Source organism: Haplochromis burtoni, unplaced genomic scaffold (genome assembly GCF_018398535.1).
Source record: "Haplochromis burtoni strain Fernald_Lab_line unplaced genomic scaffold, NCSU_Asbu1 Contig_823, whole genome shotgun sequence".
In the NCBI taxonomy this organism is placed as follows: domain Eukaryota; kingdom Metazoa; phylum Chordata; class Actinopteri; order Cichliformes; family Cichlidae; genus Haplochromis; species Haplochromis burtoni.
This window is the reverse complement of record NW_024583184.1, coordinates 2,789-20,899: the sequence shown is the minus strand read 5'-3', so window position 1 is coordinate 20,899 and position 18,111 is coordinate 2,789. Positions and strand designations below refer to the sequence as shown.

At 38.0% G+C, this 18,111-nt stretch overlaps 2 protein-coding genes across 3 annotated transcripts in view; both read right to left on the bottom strand.

Annotated features, from left to right (window-relative positions):
• Positions 1–2,536: 2,536 nt before the first annotated feature.
• On the bottom strand, positions 2,537–8,200 carry LOC102293386 (deleted in malignant brain tumors 1 protein-like). Of its 2 annotated transcripts, XM_042215787.1 has the most exons (8): positions 8,052–8,200; positions 7,869–7,904; positions 7,469–7,783; positions 6,529–6,804; positions 6,127–6,420; positions 5,257–5,580; positions 3,879–4,004; positions 2,537–3,785 (listed from the first exon to the last, which is right to left on the bottom strand). In XM_042215787.1, the coding sequence occupies exons 1-8, from the start codon at positions 8,119–8,121 to the stop codon at positions 3,517–3,519; spliced, it is 1,710 nt and encodes a 569-aa protein (XP_042071721.1). In that variant the 5' UTR covers positions 8,122–8,200; the 3' UTR covers positions 2,537–3,516. The 2 variants fall into 2 exon arrangements, with proteins under 2 accessions (XP_042071721.1, XP_042071722.1); XM_042215788.1 differs by lacking the exon at positions 6,127–6,420 and having other exon boundaries at positions 8,052–8,164.
• Positions 8,201–10,659: 2,459 nt separating this feature from the next.
• LOC102295673 overlaps positions 10,660–18,111 on the bottom strand; it is a gene marked incomplete at its 5' end in the record, with an annotated part of 9,447 nt that continues 1,995 nt past the window's right edge. The window contains 3 exon segments of the mRNA XM_005950655.3: positions 10,660–11,699; positions 11,801–11,926; positions 16,678–16,998. Of these exon segments, the coding sequence (XP_005950717.2) occupies positions 11,641–11,699; positions 11,801–11,926; positions 16,678–16,998 (506 nt within the window). The 3' untranslated portion in view covers positions 10,660–11,640.

The following is an 18,111-nucleotide window of genomic DNA, read 5'->3' as shown; positions in this document are numbered from 1 at the left end:
CCAAAGCCACCTGTTCCACTTCTCTTTAAATGAGAAAAAAGATAAAAGCGAACACCTGTTCTTACACACACGTTACACACTGATTACTAAAATAAGTCTGATTTTTAAGAATTACAGCAAGTTAACTTTACTTGTGTCTTCACATATTTTTGTTTTGGGTGGGGGAGCTTCCACAGAGCTTTCCGCAGCTAGTTCACAGGTAAGAGGCGGTTAGTTGCTAAACGTTTCACAGTGTGTATCACAATCGTATGGGGATGCATGCGTGAATATGTGTATGTATATCTAATGAAATATGAGCAAGCTGAATTTCTGTTGATTACAGATACGTGCTGTGCATTCATACTTACATACATATCACAGTGATACATTAGTCTGCTAGTGCATGTATGTAACAGTCACGTTTCTCATTAATGCACCCCGAATAATAAAGCAAACACAATGTTTAATTAAAGAGGTTAACATTTTCTTTTTCTCTTTAAAAAATAGAAAAATGACAAAAGAGCAAAGAGCAGCAGTTTGGGTTTCCACTGATGATTCACAGACAAATCCTGATCTGATTCCAGGACAGGGACGTGCAGAGAGGTTTAAAGGGGCGGGTGCTCAAAGTTAAAAAGGGGCACATTGAACCATGCTGAATAACAACAACACACATTCATCAAGAATCTAATATGGGAAGGGCAGGGCTGTGTTGATCTGAGACTGTAGACATTAAAAAGTCCACAGGAGAGATGGTAGCTGATTAAACAAGTGTCATGAGATAATAACAAAATGCAAAGATTGGTGACAGCGCTTGGAACCATAAGGCAACAAAAAACTGTGACATAAACTCGGCTCTGCCTGTGAATCACTCTTTGCTTCTCTTCTTCCTTCCTTCCCATCATTTCATATATCACTCTCCACTTGCTGTCTATCTGAGAACAAGGCACAACTTGCTATTGCAATAAACTATAATCTAATTATCCACACCTAACAACTCTTGCACTTAATCTATAATAAAATGATGACAGAAAAATGTTATAGCCCTGCCTTTAGTAGCCTCACACAGCTCCTACTGTTTCCTCCTCATGTCCTTACCAGCCATGTCTGCACAATGTTATATCATGAGTAATATTTTTTTAAATCCAGCTAAATAAAACACACACATGCACACACAGTGACATTTTAGACCTTCTTCAGAATACTGTATATACTATGGGCATCCTTACATTATTATTTATTACTAGAGCTACAATAATAAAGCAATGAGGAGGGGGAAGTAATAAATATGAAATAATGTATTTATGATGATTCCATTTGTTTCACTATCCACTCTGTGCAGGGCAAAGCTTATTACATTTTTAAACTGTAGAGATACAATCATTTTACTGCTGTAAAATCCAAATTTTGTCTTATTTAAAATATAAATCTAATATAATCTGCTTCTTAATGTATGTTCTTTAAAATACAGCGTGTGTTTTTTAATATATTATAATTATAATAATTATTATGTGGACATGCATATTAGATCGTTTTTTAGTGAAATATAATCCCTCCAGAAAGGCAGGAAATGCCCAGAAACTTACTTTAAAACTAAATATGTTCCCTAAAACGGTGACAGAGCTACAGACCCATGACAGCCTTACACAGGTAGCCAGCAGCTATGACCAGCACTACTTGTGCAGTTAATAAAAGGACAGGTAATGTTTGTCGCGCTGTTGCACACACAGCACGCTCGTTTGTTTCAGTTCGTCAGTTGCAACAAGACAGCTTACCAACGTGTACGTAATAAGCTAATACTCCTGTGTGCTACACACTACAGTGTGCGCTGTACACCTACTTACTGGTTTTGTCGCATCAGTCTGTGTCTCTGAGTTAACTTGTGTTTCTCCTACAGCTCCGGACCGCTAAAAATGCGCGTGCTCTTTGTGAGCTCGTTCCCGGCTCGTAACCAGCGCGTTCTGCCGTCAAGGGCGATCATTGGTTAAATGTGATCATGTGACTGATGCAAGCCAGATCCTTTTATTTAGCAAAACTATGATTAATAGTTAAATATTATTGTTGAGGGGCACAGACAGGACTCCGCACGCACACACACATAAAATAAATAAATAAATAAATAAATAAAAAAAATTTAAAAGTTGCCTCAACAAAAGGGCACTTTGGGCACTCATCAGGAAAGGGGCGGGTGCTCAAGCCCCTCTAGCCCCCCCTTCTGCACGTCCCTGTTCCAGGAAATGAGAAGCTACTGCTTGAAAGGTTTCATAATGCAATTGCACAAGCCATCGTGTGTGAATAGTTCTGTGTGTATCTGTTGAAATATGTGGTTAATACTGAGTAAGAGCTCATGCTGAATAAGTTAAAGATACATTCTACAAAATGTATTGGAAGACTGAGACTGCTAATGTATGTATGTAACAGTCAGACAGGTCAGTGGCTAAATGATAAATACAGGTGTGCGCTGTAGGTCACTGTTTTGGAGATAGTTGCAGTTATATTGTGTAATTAATTTCCAAATACTCCAAGAACAAGTTGTTTTTTGTTTTTATTGCAAATTTATTTGCATTATATCATTTAAATAATCATCAGAAAGACAAAGATTAGCTTGGTTTCACCATAAAAACTTGCTTAATGTATTCTTTTACTTTATACTTAAAAAGAATATATAAAATATACATACACTGCATCAATAGTGCTACACTGAGTTTTAGAAAAACAGCCTTATACAACTAAAATAAATCAAATGAGCAGGAAATGAAATATTAACTTTACATTTTTTTCTTGACATTCAGCTCAATTTAGAGTAAAATCAGATGCAACCTTTAATTGATGTGATTCTGTGAGAAAATTCAACACATCACATTGGACAGAAAAACATGTTATTCCCTGTTGCTGGTGTTTCAGGAAGGACACTTGTACATATTTGAATTGTGCCTGAAACACTGTTTTACATTTCTACACACAACAAAATGAATAAGCTGCTTCAAACATCTCCAAAGTGAAATTTCTATGATTTCAGGGACATCTTTTTTAAATGTTCACGGTCTTCAGTGCAAACAACAGCATAAACACACAGGTGCACCTCTGCACCACCTCTAAACTAATAAACTAACAACCAGTGTCCAGCACAAAAGTTATCGCTAAGCCATTTCATTTTGTACAAATCCAGCTTTTCTGAGTTTGTGTCTGACCAGATGCAGCTTTCTGAACCATCTTTTCAACGTTCTTATACTTATACTTATACCACACTGTGTTTATGTGCTTAAAAAGAAATTATTTTTTAACTAAAACCAATTCTGAACTAAAATTTCACCAACTCATCTACACGGACATTTTATAGAGGGTATTATTAAAAGACAGAAATTCAAAATGTGTAGTCTGTGATAAACTAGTTCCCCCCACAATAATAACACTGATGACGAGCCAGAAAGGCTGCAATGTTCTGATCAATGATGGAGCCTCTCGCTTCCAATCTTAAAATGTATTAAATATTATTCTGACTGTGTTAATCTGAATGGATCGATGTTAATCATTATAAATCTAAATGTTTTGATAAATGTCCTCTTGTTCTTCATAAAGGTCGACAGTTTGTTCAGCAAACATCTGTGTTACATATACATGATCATTTTCATCACCGCTGCTTTGTTCTTCGTCTGCTTCCACTTTTCTCTCTTTCTCATATGTTTCCTCTCTCTTCGCTCTTCCTGTTTGTTTGGTAAAATTCCTGTAGGTGTTCAGTGTCTCAACATTCATATAGATCCTCTCCTCGTCACTGACGTCATCTTCTTCATTACAGGTTTTTAGAGTCACTGAAACACAGCACAGCAGATTTTTCTGGATGTCATGATCAAAACAAAGCTGCTGATTCATGTAATACATTGTTTGTTTTGGTGAGCACTGACCTGTGGTGTGGATGTGGGCCTGCTGTGTTTGCCTCCTTCTCCTGAGCACCAGTAAGACCACCAACAAGACCAGCAGGAGCAACAGGACCACAGGAACTACAGACGAGACCAGCAGCATCCGAGGAACTAAGAGAGAAAAGGTTTTAGTCAAAAATGAAAGATAGAAAGTGGTTTTGTATTATTTATTGGCACTTCCTATTTCCTTTGTAATCATGGTTTTACATAGTAAGGAGGTTCTTGTTTGGCAAATGTGTTAATCGAAAATGAGTTCAAAACACACTGCAGACAGGTCATTTGATGAATTGTCGTATGGAGTCTTTTATTTATTGTTTAGAATGACATTTGTATCTAACATGTTTGGAGTGTTAGAGGGAGCTGAGCACCCACAGAAAACACAGGCAAAGGTGTTAAATGCAAACACAGTTAGCTCAGGTAACAAACACACACAAACCCCAAACCTTCTGTGAGACAACAGTGTTTATCATCTCGCCAGCATTTAATATGATCTTCATCAGTCTAATACTGCGTTGATTAATCTTGTAAGACTCCGATATTGAAATCAAATAAATAATTTGTAAAGCATTAACGAAGTCTGGTTTATTACTTTTACTTGGCTACTATTTACCAGTTTAAAGATTTAAGCATGAACCTTTGCTGTAATGCAAAAGCAGTAAGGGATGAATGTGTCAAAAAGCTAGAAAAATGTACGATAATCCCCAAAAATCTCTTCACAAGACAGTGTCCTGAGTAATTATCAGCCCATTTTTAAACTGTCACTCTTTGTTAAAGTTTTAGAAAAAGTTGTTTTAAATCAACTCTTGTCTTTCCTAGATGAGAACAACATTTCGTCCTTTCTGTCAGGTGTCAGGGCCGTTCACAGTACTGAGTCTGCTCCTTTAAAATGACAAATGATTCTCTTCTTAATCCAGATTGTGTTGATTGTTATTACTGCTGCTTCTGAGTGCTGCTTTCGACAATGTTGATCATGAGTTGCTCACAGAGTGTTTGGATCGTTGTAGTTTAAGGTTTAGGTCTAAATGGGTTTAAAGCTTAACAAACACTGGACATTCTCAGTCAACATCAAAAAATACTCTGCATCAGCAGTTATGATCTCATTATTTGAAATTTGTTGGGTTTTATCTTTGCATATCTCTTTTCACTGCTATGCAGATGACTTACAATTATATTTACCTCAGATTTTGGAAATGTTTACTCTGTATCAAGGTTCAGTGACTGAATATTTTAAATCACAAAATTGAAGGTTCTCACGATTACACAACATTTTTTGTCTGTCCCTTAGCTGAGACCTAGAAGGTCAGTCTGGGCTAAGACTGTCCTTCTAGGACAGTACAATACATAAATTCAATGCTATACTTACATTTAATGATGACAGTAATGGGTGCTGTTGCAGTAGAACTGAATGTCCGTGTGGACACTGTGACTTCATACACACAGCTGTAGTTGCCTTGGTGTTCATACTCAGCTACAGGGAAACTAAAGGAGGCTGAGTTGTTGACTGCTGGCTCGCTGTCTGTGATGTTGGAGTCAGAGAAGATGAGAAAGAACCGTCCACTGGAAAATGTGGAGTTAATGGAGCAGGTGAGGACAAAACTGTAACCCCTGGTGATCTCTGCACCTTCAGGACCCCAGACCAGACCTGCACCAGGAGAGGTCAGGGAGATGCTGGGTGTCTGCAGTCTCACTGGGGAATAAAAGGTACCAGGATTAAGAAGGAAGCAGAATCAAACACAACACTTAGTTTCTTGTTTATAAATGTAGTAGGTATGGAGCAGCATTAACATATTATTGTTATGCTGAATTTGATTTGATGAATGATCTTATAGGTCTTTGCAAACTCTGGATTTGATTCTTTCATTGCTAAACGCTCCACAGTCTCCAATAATTAACCTCTAATACTGTCCGATTGCTCCTTGCTACAGTGGGCTTTGAGAGCATTTTTGATAATGGCCAAAAAACATGAACCAGTAAAAATATCAGATAAATAAAGTGACTAAAAACTATATAGAGCAGCAGATTCCATCTTTAATACACTCTTTTTATATGTAACAATTAAATAAGTTTAAAGCTATGATTGAAAAACCCTTTCAATTACTTTGTTACAGAGTTGTTTTTTTTAAAAAATCAAAGGATCTGTGATAAAAATGCAGTACTCTCTTATTCATGTAATTGTTATCAGTATCTCGCTTTGTTCCAAGAGTTACTCCATACTTGTTTTTGTTTTTCTTACCAGTAACAGAGAGTCTGACAGAATCACTTAATGGGGAACTGAATTCACGACTTGAGCCTCTTTTCTTATACTGACACTGGTAAGATCCCTCGTTATCAAAGTCCACGTTAGGAATTTTGAAGGTAGCAGAGTTTGTGTTGGAGGTTTGGCTCCTCCTGAATGAACCCTGAATTTGACTCAGAGTGAACGATCCACCTAAAACCTGAGTTGAGACTGAACATGTGATTTCAACAGTCTGACCCCAGGTCACCTCACCAACAGGGCAAATGGAGATACGAGGTTTCGGAAACCTCACTGAAAAAATATCAACATATCAAAGCATTATCTCACCAGGTTACTGATTCTGTTACTGAAAGAAGAGAATGAAACAAAGAACTTGGCAAAGTGGATTTTTTTTCTTACCAGTAACCGAGAGTCTGACAGGGGAAGAGCTGAACCTTCGACTTGTTTTCATGTACTGACACTCGTACAGTCCATCGTGATCAAAGTTCACATTGTGAAGATTGAATGTAACAGAGCTCATAGAGGATGTTTGACTCTGGCTGAATGAGCCTGAAGTCTTCTGGAGGATAAAAGTTCCACCTGAGAACTTGTATGAAACTGAGCAAGTGATGCTGACGTCCTGACCCCAGGTGACCTCATTACTGTATAAGGAGATGGTGGGCTCTGGGAGGGTATCTAAAGAAATGATACAGTATTAGATAAGACAGGACACAGTCAAGATCTGATCAGATAATCTTAGTGGCTGATGGCTTAGCTGATACCATTTTATGTATGCAAATGAAAAACCTCAAATACTTGAGGGGCTTAAGTGGAAGCTTTTTTGGACCCTGCTGCTATTTGAATACAATTGTTGGAGGTTATTGCTGCTAAAAATTAAAGAGTTCACTTTTTTTGGACAAGCACTGAAAATGCTGTGCTGCACACATTGCTGCCTGAAAGAAAAAATGACTTTCTCTTAACTCCACATGAATTAAAAAATACTGTCAACAGTCACATTTTTAGGATCTTAGGATGGCAAACTTTTTCAAGATAAAAAGTCTGTAAATTAGGCTTTAAGTCAAGTCTGAGCTCAAAGTTCTTCACAAGCCTTCAGTAAGAAACGTGTTAACATGGTATGTTTAATTATGCGAATCAGTTATCTCATTAAATATGCATCAAACTGCAAACATGTTCAACAGAAAGATTGAGTGTAATAAAACAGCACCTTTGAACATCTTTTCTGCGAAAGTAAAATATGATGGAATGAGAACTAACTAGAATCTAAGTATTGACAAGTACATGAACAAAACAGCTATTATAAAGTGATAAGACCATAAACACCATAGAAAAGTTTTCTTACCTGAACAGACGACTTCAGCGTCCCGACCAAAGTTACAGGAATAACTAATAGAGCTGATGTACCTACAATAATCTAGAGAAATTTCACTTCCTGAACAGTCCACATTACTGCGGAAGAAATTTCCTGTACCTTGACCAAAGTAAGCATACCTACCGGCCTGCAGAGCTATCCCACAGTTCAGCTCTCTACAGGCCACCTCGGCATCTTTTAAGTCCCAGCCATTATCACACACTCTTCCATAGGAGTAAGAGTAAGAGTAAGAGTTATAGATTTCAACTCTTCCAGAGCACCGAGATCCAACTAATCTGATCTGACCTACCAGGAAAAAGAAAATATGAACTATATTGCAAAAATGGCTTTAAATTAAAAATGTAAGTATGACAGGTTAGAACAGACTGACCTGCAGAAGGTGAAGGTGACACCACGAGATAAGCAACTATGGGAAAATGAAAACATGGAATATTATCAAGACATAAAGTTATTCAGTCTAAAAATAATTTAAGAAAAGTTGTTGTAAAGTTATCCAGACTGTCCCTGTGATAGATAAATAAAATCACTGAAAATTATGGAAAATCTGTTTTACCAAGAATCAGGAAATGAAGCGCTCTCTTCTCTCTGCCCTCCATGACTGAGAAGAAAGGCTGCTGCTTCATGTCATTTATGAGAACAGATGACAGAAACCTGAACTAAAACCTGTGGTTTACAAAAACACTTTGCACTGGTTATCCTTCTGAAACGCTTCTCCTTTTGATTTCTTTCTTTCTTTTTTTCTTACTTGAAAGTAACAGAGCACGAATACTGAACAACAAAAGCAAACTGCAGGACTCAAATAACACATTTACCAGTTCTGGACTTGAAAATACATACAAACCTTTTCCTTTATATGCACCTGATTTATTTATGTACATCAGTGTGAATGTATGTGCATCAAAACTTCTGAGGTATCATGTGTAAGAAAATTGAATGTTGGCATTACTCTCTCTGCCTGAAAAAAGAAAAAAAAATAGAAAATGAAAAAATTACAAAAAACATAAAAAATAAAAGACACAGTAACAGAGCTCTAATCTACGGTGTAATTAATCAATCATTTCTAAAAACTAATAAAAACATTTTATCCTGATGTTTTCTAGCAATTTTTGAGCATTTTACTTCATTTTATTTTTCTATCCTCCACCAGCTTCCCAGGTCTGAGCTTTACATGTTGCAGCTGGTAAGTTGAAACCCAACTGTTCCTCTTCTTTTTAATAAACTAAATGACTGAAAACAACACGTGATTCCATATAATAAACACTCATAACTAAAACGTGATCTTTAATTCATTAAAGGGTTTGATAACATTTTTGCTTCTGTATATTCAGGAAAATGTCAAAGAAGTAAAGACGATCAGTGTTGGTTTTTCACAGAAAGTTCACAGACAGGAGGTGGTTCAGTGCCAGGAAAGGAGAAGCTAGTGGTTAAAGTTTCACAGTGCAGCTGCTTTAGTGTGCACGTGTATATGAATGTGTATATACTTTTATGTATCTGGCTAACGATGCTGCAAGATGAGCAACTGAATTTCTGTTGACCATAGATGGACACATATGCATCTGTACACTCAGACACACTTATAGTAAATATGATGACACTTTACAAAAGTAAAGACACAGTTCATGAAATACAAGTTCATTCGTATCAGCTGTTTCCTCATGTGTTTCCACTCCCCCTGATCACCTCCTGTGTGTATTTATCCTCTGTGTTTTCATTCATTTCATGTCCAAGTGTCTGCTACGTCATGACATGTTTCTAGGTCTTCATGTATGCATGCATGCCCAGTTGTCATGTTTAGGGTATTTCATGTTTTCCTTCTTGTTTTCCTAATTTTAGATTATTGTTTAGCTTTGAATTGATTTCACGCTTTTGTTTTGGGCTGTTAAAACCTGCCTTTAATAAACGTCTCGCTTTCTGTTAACATTGAGTTTTGTTCTCGCATGTCTGCCCTTGGGTCCTACTCCTCACTCCACACAGTCAGCTTCCATTAACTGTGACTGTATTGTCCATATTCCTCTTTGTTTGTTGTTTAATATGACTCCCCTGTGTCCTCTGTATATGTTTAGTCTGTCTTTTGGGTTTAGTATTACAGGCTCTCTCTTGGTTTGGGTTCTTTGTTTTTCTTTAGTTAGCCTTACAAATAGTTTACTATTTGTAAGAGTTGTAACCTTAGTTAAGTACCTTGTGTTTTTTGAGGTTTAGATGTCTTTATTTTCTTTCTTCTTTAATTGTTTTTTTGTTTTGTTTTGTTGAGTTTGTTCTCTTTTGTATTCCTTGAAATACTGAGTCTTCATTTTTTTGTTGGTTTCAGTCACTGATGACTTGTAAAGTTGTGTTAGTTAGTTCCCTCTGTGTTCAATTTCTCGCTGTCTTTCACTGTTTTCTTGTCTCTGTCTTTGTGTGTGGTGTCTCTGGACACTCTACATCAGTGTCTCCTGTACTCCTCCCTTTAAGTTTCCCCAAATGGGAGGAGACCATTGGACTGACTTGAATCACTCCATTATACTCATTTCCATGTTACACAGCCCAATAACGTTTTTGTCTTACTTTACTCCAGTTCACAGGAGTTAATCTCCAAGCCTCGAGGGCCGGTGTCCTGAAACGTTTCCATGTGTCCCTCTTGCAACACCCCTGAATACAATTAGTATGTCGTCAGTAAGACTCTATAGAACCTCGCTGCATGCTGAGGTGGCATTTCAGCCATTTGAATAATGTCACAGCAGCTCATGAGGGAATGAACGTGCAATAAAAGTAGATTTAGAAGTACTTCTTTTTTTGTTTTTTTTAAACTTACACTTTTATTTAAATTTAGTTGAGTAGGGTTAGGGGTTGCCGCCTCGGCATCCAGTATGACCTACAGATTTTATGCAGGTGTGTTGCAGCAGGGACACATGGAAAGGTTTCAGGACAGCGGCCCTTGAGGACTGGAGTTTGAGACCCATGCTCTAGTTCACAGGTGTCGAACTGCAGTCCTCGAGGGCCGGTGTCCTGCAGGTTTTAGATGTGTCCTTGATCCAACACAGCTGATTTAAATGGCTAAATGACCTCCTCAACATGTCTTGAAGTTCTCCAGAGGTCTGGTAATGAACTAATTGAATGATTCAGGCATGTTGACCCAGGGTGAGATTTAAAACCTGCAGCACACCGGCCCTCAAGTTCGACATCCCTGCTCTCGTTAGACAGCTGTCATTGCACATTAACTTTCATTGTTTAGGAATGCAAAATTTTAAATAGGTTTTGTTAACACTGTAAACAGAACAAACTCTTTTTTTTATTAACTCACTATTACTGGGACAGTCTATCAATTTTCATCACATTTCACAAAACACTTTTTCAAAATTAGTTTGGAAATATTAGAAATTTGTCAGGTAGGAAAATAGTTAAAAAAAATACTTATTAAATCAATCTAAGAATAATACATATATAATATCGTTAGACATCATCTTCTCAGCAGAGTTGCCCGTGATTGGATGGATGGCTCGTCCTTTTGTTCATATTGACTTTTTGTGTTACAATTACAAACCCACTCAGTTATGTAATCTAAAAAGCGAGAATGCTTGTGACCTCTCTGGAGCGCTTGAAGAGGGAACACGTGAAACACTCCTGACATGTGACTTTGGAGCATTGTTAGATGACACTTAATGTATTTATCACTAGCAGGGTTCAGTTTCTTTAGCCACACCCAGGACTGATTACTGCCACATCTGCTCTCAATCAAGAAATCACTTAAATAGGACCTGCCTGACAAAGCGGAGCAGACATCATTCCATGATCCAAGGAAATTCAGGAACAAATGAAAAATAATTGTTTGTTTGTTTTTCTAGTTGCCAAACTGAAGTCTTTCTAACTCAGGATGACTTGGCCTGAAAAAAAGGGGTGTGCCATCACTCAGTTTGGGAGAGCAATCTTTATTAGGAGATTTGAAGAATGTTGTTGTCACTTGTTACTTGCTCAAAAGGGCTGCAAGCAGAATAATTTTGATAAATATCTTGTTCTCTACAAAGGTCCACAGTTTGTTCATCAAATGATCGAGTTACAAATACATGATCATTTTCATCACTACTGCTTTGATCTCCATCTGCTTTTCTTCTCTCTTTCTCTGCTCCTCCTGTTTGTTCAGTGTGATTTCTTTGGTGTTCAGTCTCTCAGAATCCATATCTTTTGTCACTGACGTCATCATCTTCATCACAGATTGTTAGAGTCACTGAAAGACAACAGAGCAGATTTCTGTCATGTGAACATCATATTCAAAACAAAGCTGTTGTTTTTTCATGTAATATATTGTTTGTTCTGGTGAGCACAGACTTCTGTTGTGGATGTAGCCCAGCTGTGTTTGCCTCCTTCTCCTGAGCAGCAGGAAGACCACCAACAAGACCAGCAGGAGCAACAGGACCACAGTAACTGCAGACAAGACCAGCCGCATCCAAGGAACTAAGAGAGAAAAGGTTTTTGTCAAATATGCAAGATAGAAAGTGGTTCTGCATGAGTTATTGTTGTCCCTGCATCTTTGACTCAGGGTTTTGGGGATGTTTTGGTTTTCTCTCCTTTTTTATTTTTGATTATCTTTGAATCGTTCTTATTGGTGTATGTATGTATGCTTTATCTACCTAAGCCTGATACAGGATTAGGGTAACGGTTTACATTCAAGCTCCACTACCTTCTATTTATTGTATTATGTTTACTTTCCTTGTGCTTATGAATTTCTTGTTATCTGTGCCTTAAGTTCCCCATTTGAGGTAATGCTTTAGTTTATTAACCCCTGTTTACGTTCCTGTTCTGGTCCTTCTATCTTGTCTTCTAATGTTATAATCTTTGTTTTATCTATTTTTCCAATTCAGTAAAAGGACTAGATGTTACAATCTCTGATAATGCATTGCTTTAAATGAAGAGAAGCTTGAGGGATGGCTGTTATGAGGAAAGGCAGCCCAGGAACTGCGATGCTGCAATGACAGGACGATCTGACTTGAGCTTCAGCGTTTGTGCAATTTGCAACAGATTGTGTGATGCAGACTTTTCAATTTTCAATTCTGCTCCTGAAAGTGAAACTCTTACAACTACATATCCCTTTAGCTAACCCACCAAGAAAAAAAGCAATGGAAATTTTTTTTGTTTGCATTTCTTTTTTGTTTGTTTGTTTGTTTGGTTTTTTGCCTGTCCCGTTTGGTTTTGTTTGTCTGAAGGCCAACAAAGATACCCAACGGATTTACTTTACCAAGTGGATCATCACGGCTTTGCCATATTGGTCCAATTGATCAACTTTTGTTGTTATTGTCATTAATTTTATTTTATTTTTATTTTCAGTTGTTACAGATGGGACAGACATGGCTGGGGGATAGGAAAAGGAGAAAGAGAAAACAAGCAAAAAAGAAAGCAGCATAGTAAACACAACACCATCTCATTAATCCAGCTAAGTGTAAATAACAGTAAATACTAAATAATGATTGTTGTTGTGCAGCACGCAGGACTGACAGCGCACAATGTGCTTTGAGGTATCAGCCAAGGAAGATGTGGTTTGTGTCTATGAACAGTTAACACCCGTGTGTACACCTGTGTGCACACCTGTGTGGATCAGTGCGCTTGTATTCAAAAGGTTTCTCCGTGTAATGATCTGCTAGAGGGTGTGGGGAGCCATAGCCCCGTCCCCCAGGGCATGAAGCAGGCATGGAGGAGATCCAGGCCCCAGACTTCCAGAGGCCCCAGAGTGCAAGAGCCCAAGGAGGACCACTGGTTTGCATTTCTTATTGACTTGGGTCAGTAATAGCCACAATCAATATTTTTTTAAGACCCTATAGTTTTTAAAAACTGCCATCACCAGTGTGTGCAAAGCGCTTTGGGGTCCTTAGGGACTAGTAAAGCGCTATATAAATACAGGCCATTTTAAAATATTGATCTCTACCAAATAGTTGAGATGTCACTTAATGGTTTACCTATGAAATGTAATGTTAATACAAGTACAGTAGAAAATACAGTTGAAAAAAGTCAATTCTGTCCATATGCTACTTATTTGCAGGGATGAGTGATGAGCATGAAATGGTGATCTTTGCGTTGGACTCTTTGCTACATCCTATAACAGATGAAAGACGCATGAACCCACAGGCATTGCTTAGAAGGCTGACATATTTGTTGTCAAACCTTTTTACTGCAATCAGACCTTCTTCAGACCTCCATGGCCCTTCTTCATTAGGTCTTTGCCTGCCATCAGGGGAGCTCCACCCAGCGCAGTTTGGTCATAGAGTACCAGTGCACCTGACACCCAAGGAGGAGTGCAACTTCTGGACCAAGCTGAAACTTGTGAAGAGCTGTGGTTCTTTTATGGGTTTGCACAATGTTTTGTACAACTTTGGCTTCTAGAGGAAGCTTCTGTTCCTCTACACTGAGGGAAGCATTGAAGAATGTGGATCTGCCTTACAGCAGCAAGTTATCGATAATCCAGATGAACTTGGCAGAACAATTTAAAACCCCACTCAAACAGTTTGTTGGCAATATATTGGCGGAGAGTGGCAGCCCTTGTGGCTTCATGTGAGACCATGACCTCAAACACACTGTGCTTGAAAGTGGATGGTATCAGGAGACACCACTCACGAATCCACCACTGGAGCATGTGGTTATGAGCCATTCAATTGTTCAGCGCCCATCTAGTACTTGTAAAGTATACAATTATAATTTTGACAACTTAGTAATATTAAGTTACCAGCTAGTGTAATTTAGTTAAAAGGTAATTAGTTGTCATATTTGTAATTTTCACATGTTACTCTTGATTTTTACCATATTATTCTTTTTAATTTTGTAACTTTTTGAGTTTTCCATATTAACTCAGAAAGTTACAAAACTTACTTACTGCGGAAATTCTTTCAGCATATTCTTGCTACGCTAACACTTAATGTGATTTATCAACAGCAGTGGATAAACAAAATGGGTCCAGATGTGTTTATTTTATGGCAAATAATACATTTAATAACATTTAGGTTAATGTTAGCATTAGCACCATAAAGTGACAAATTTGAGCACAAAATATGATTACACATTAAGAATTTTTTTTTTATGTTATCAAGTCACATAAATCTGTTCAGTAAGTCCTCTACCACTATCACATATCCAAACCATTATACCTTCCTACCTTAGTTTAATCAAAAACACTCAAAATATGTTAGGTGGTTTTTTGGTTTCTCACTTCCTGGTTGGGAGAGGGATAAGAAGAACCAACCATTTACATTCACAGTGACATCTGGTGGATTATTTCAGCACTGCATACCTTAACTAAGTAGTAGAGATGGCTCAGTTAGTTGGAGTGAAGTTAGGCACTCTTCTTATTGAAATATAAATGTGCTCGACTATTTGGTTGAGCAGGTTGTTAAAGTGATATGCCATAAGGCCAGCTGCAAAAATACTCCTGTTCACAATTTTCAGTTACAAAACACTGAGCCTCTTTAGTAATTCCAGCAGCTCATTAGGCTTTCTTAAAGTCAGCAAAGAGGCACAGAAAAGAAGATCAGACACCAGCGATCGAGGACAGACGCAACAACATTGTCATCCCCTATGTAGCCGGTGTATCAGAAAAACTCAGAGTTTTCTCCAAGCATGACATTCCGGTGCATTTCAGACCCAGCAACACGCTCAGACAAAAACTGGCTCACCCGAAAGACAAAACTCCAAAACACAAACTTAACAACGTGGTGTATGCTGTACAGTGCAGCGAGGAATGCACAGACCTCTACATCGGAGAGACCAAACAGCCACTTCACAAACGCATGGCACAACACAGAAGAGCCACCTCCACAGGACAAGACTCAGCAGTCCATCTGCATCTTAAGGATAAAGGACACTCTTTCAAGGATGCCAATGTTCACATTTTGGACAGAGAGGACAGATGGTTTGAAAGAGGAGTGAAAGAAGCCATCTATGTCCACTGTGAGCGACCATCTTTGAACAGAGGCGGGGGTTTACGACACCAACTCTCTGCCATCTATAATCCAGTTTTGAGATCCCTTCCCAGACGCCTTAACGCCCACTCACACCCTGGGCCATCCGACCTCAGGAATTCGCATGATAAGGTGGGGCCAGGTTTCACAATGAGCTCACCCGAAACCCTGGCTGATTGGGACCCACGCCCAGTTTCACAACTTGGCTCAGGCGATTAGAGGATCATCAGGGGGTCCTTTGGTCCCTCTGTGGGGGGTTACTCCCACTAGGTTTAAATTTGGGACTCTCCACCATTTGACCTTCGAACTGAAGAAGCTTTTCGGATGAGAGGTGAAACATCTTCAACAACTTAAAGAAATACTAGACTATCTCTTTACCCTCTCATTTCCCCTAAAGTTGTTATAGTTCACTTAAACTAACTAAATAATAAAACTTGATGTGAAAAATGAAAATTTCATTTCAAAAGACTACCTGACAGAAGCCTTGATAAGAGCTGTACCATCTAATTGCAATGTAATGCAGGCAAATAAAACTTTTCTTTTTACTTATTGTTATTGTTTCTTCAAAAAGCTCTATAGTTGACAGTTATTGTGTAGATTAATAATTACTTTTTTGAAAAGTCTACTACAGGTTTTTGACTGAGCTTCTTGGAAAGTAAAAGAGAGCTGCCTTGAGCTCTGAAAATGTGAACAGGCTAGTTTGTCTAAGTAACTGGCTGAAAGAGATGGACAGTAAATGAGCATGGAAGTAGTGCGAGTCCAGAGGATTTGTTATTTTTGCACTAAAATGTTCGATGATCACACTATTTTAGCCTAATGTACAAAATAATTTTGGCTAAGGTTCCTCTGAGTTTAAAGGTGAAGCTGGTCAAATAACCAATACCATTTTGAAAATGTACTTGAAGCACTTTATTTTTAGGTCTGTCCAATTTTGTCCAGAGACTTTTTTTCTGTGATTTAAATTGAAATGCAGTTTAAAGACTTTTTTCGGGAATTAAAAGAGCTCGAGTTTACAATGTTCATGCCCATGTCTAATATTTAATTCTGTCTCCCACTATTAAAAATAAAAAAAACTAAGCTCTTGAAATAAATCAAAAATAACTGAAATTATAAGACCCGTTTGTTTTTGGGTTTTTTTGGTATTGTTTGTTTGGTAAACTTTCAAACAGAGAAAATCCATAAGGGAAAAATAGGGAATAGAGTGGCCAGTGTGCACAATATGTTGTTCTAATTTTTAATACATAAATTCAATAGTATACTTACATTTAATGATGACAGTAATGGGTGCTGTTGCAGTAGAACTCAATGTCCGTGTGGACACTGTGACATACACACAGCTGTAGTTGCCTTGGTGTTCATACTCAGCTACAGGGAAACTAAAGGAGGCTGCGTTGTTGACTGCTGGCTTGCTGTCTAGGATGTTGGAGTCAGAGAAGATGAGGATGAAACGTCCACTGGAAAAACTGGAGTTAATGGAGCAGGTGAGGACAAAACTGTAACCCCTGGTGATCTCTGCACCTTCAGGACCCCAGACCAGACCTGCACCAGGAGAGGTCAGGGAGATGCTGGGTGTCTGCAGTCTCACTGCGGAATAAAAGGTACCAGGATTAAGAAGGAAGCAGAATCAAACACAACACTTAGTTTCTTGTTTACACATTTAGCAGTTATGGACCAGCATTAACATTTTTTGTTATGCTTCTTATGATTTAATGAATGAATATTCACTCTTTTAGGTCTTTGCAAACTCTAAATTTGATTCTTTCATTGCTAAACGCTCCACAGTCTCCAATAACTAACCTCTAATACTGTCCGATTGCTCCTTGCTACAGTGGGCTTTGAGAGCATTTTTGATAATGGCCAAAAATAAAGAAAGCAGTAAAAATATCAGATAAATAAAGTGACTAAAAACTATAAAGTAAACATTTTTGTCTTTAATACATTGTTTTTATATACAACAATTAACTAAGTTTAAAGCTATGATTGAAAAACTCTTTCAGTAACTTTGTTACAGTTTTTTTTTTAAAAAAAATCAAAGGACCAATGATAAAAATGAAAATGCAGTAATCTCTTATTTTACGTCACTGTTATTCGTATCCGCTTTGTTCCAAGAGTTACTCCATACTTGTATTTGTTATTTTTAACCAGCAACAGAGAGTCTGACCGAATCACTTAATGGGGAACTGAATTCACGACTTGAGCCTCTTTTCTTATACTGACACTGCTACAATCCCTCGTTATCAAAATATTAGGAATATTAAAGGTAGCAGAGTTTATGTTGGAGATTTAATCCGATTACTTTTTTAAAGTAACGAGTAAAGTAAGGGATTACTATTGCAAAAACGGTAATTAGATTACCGTTACTTTCCCGTAGGAACGCTGCATTACTGCGTTACTAAAACCATGGTCGTGTCCAAATTCATGGGCTGCATCCTCCTGAGGACCCGGCCTTCGCGGTCTACGTGGGCCGGGTCCTCAGGAGGTCGGGTAGGCCGGAAGTAAACAGCCGTGGAATTGGACGGTCTAGCCTCGGTGTCTCGGTGGAGTTTAATAAACTCGGCCGTCTGCTCCTTGTTATCTAAAATATAACAGGACACTGGAGTAAATTCTCGACCATCTCACACTTCTGTTTAATCAGTTTTCTGTTTGATGTTTATTCAGCTGTGTGAAAACCAAGGAGGAACCCACCCGAGGGATTAA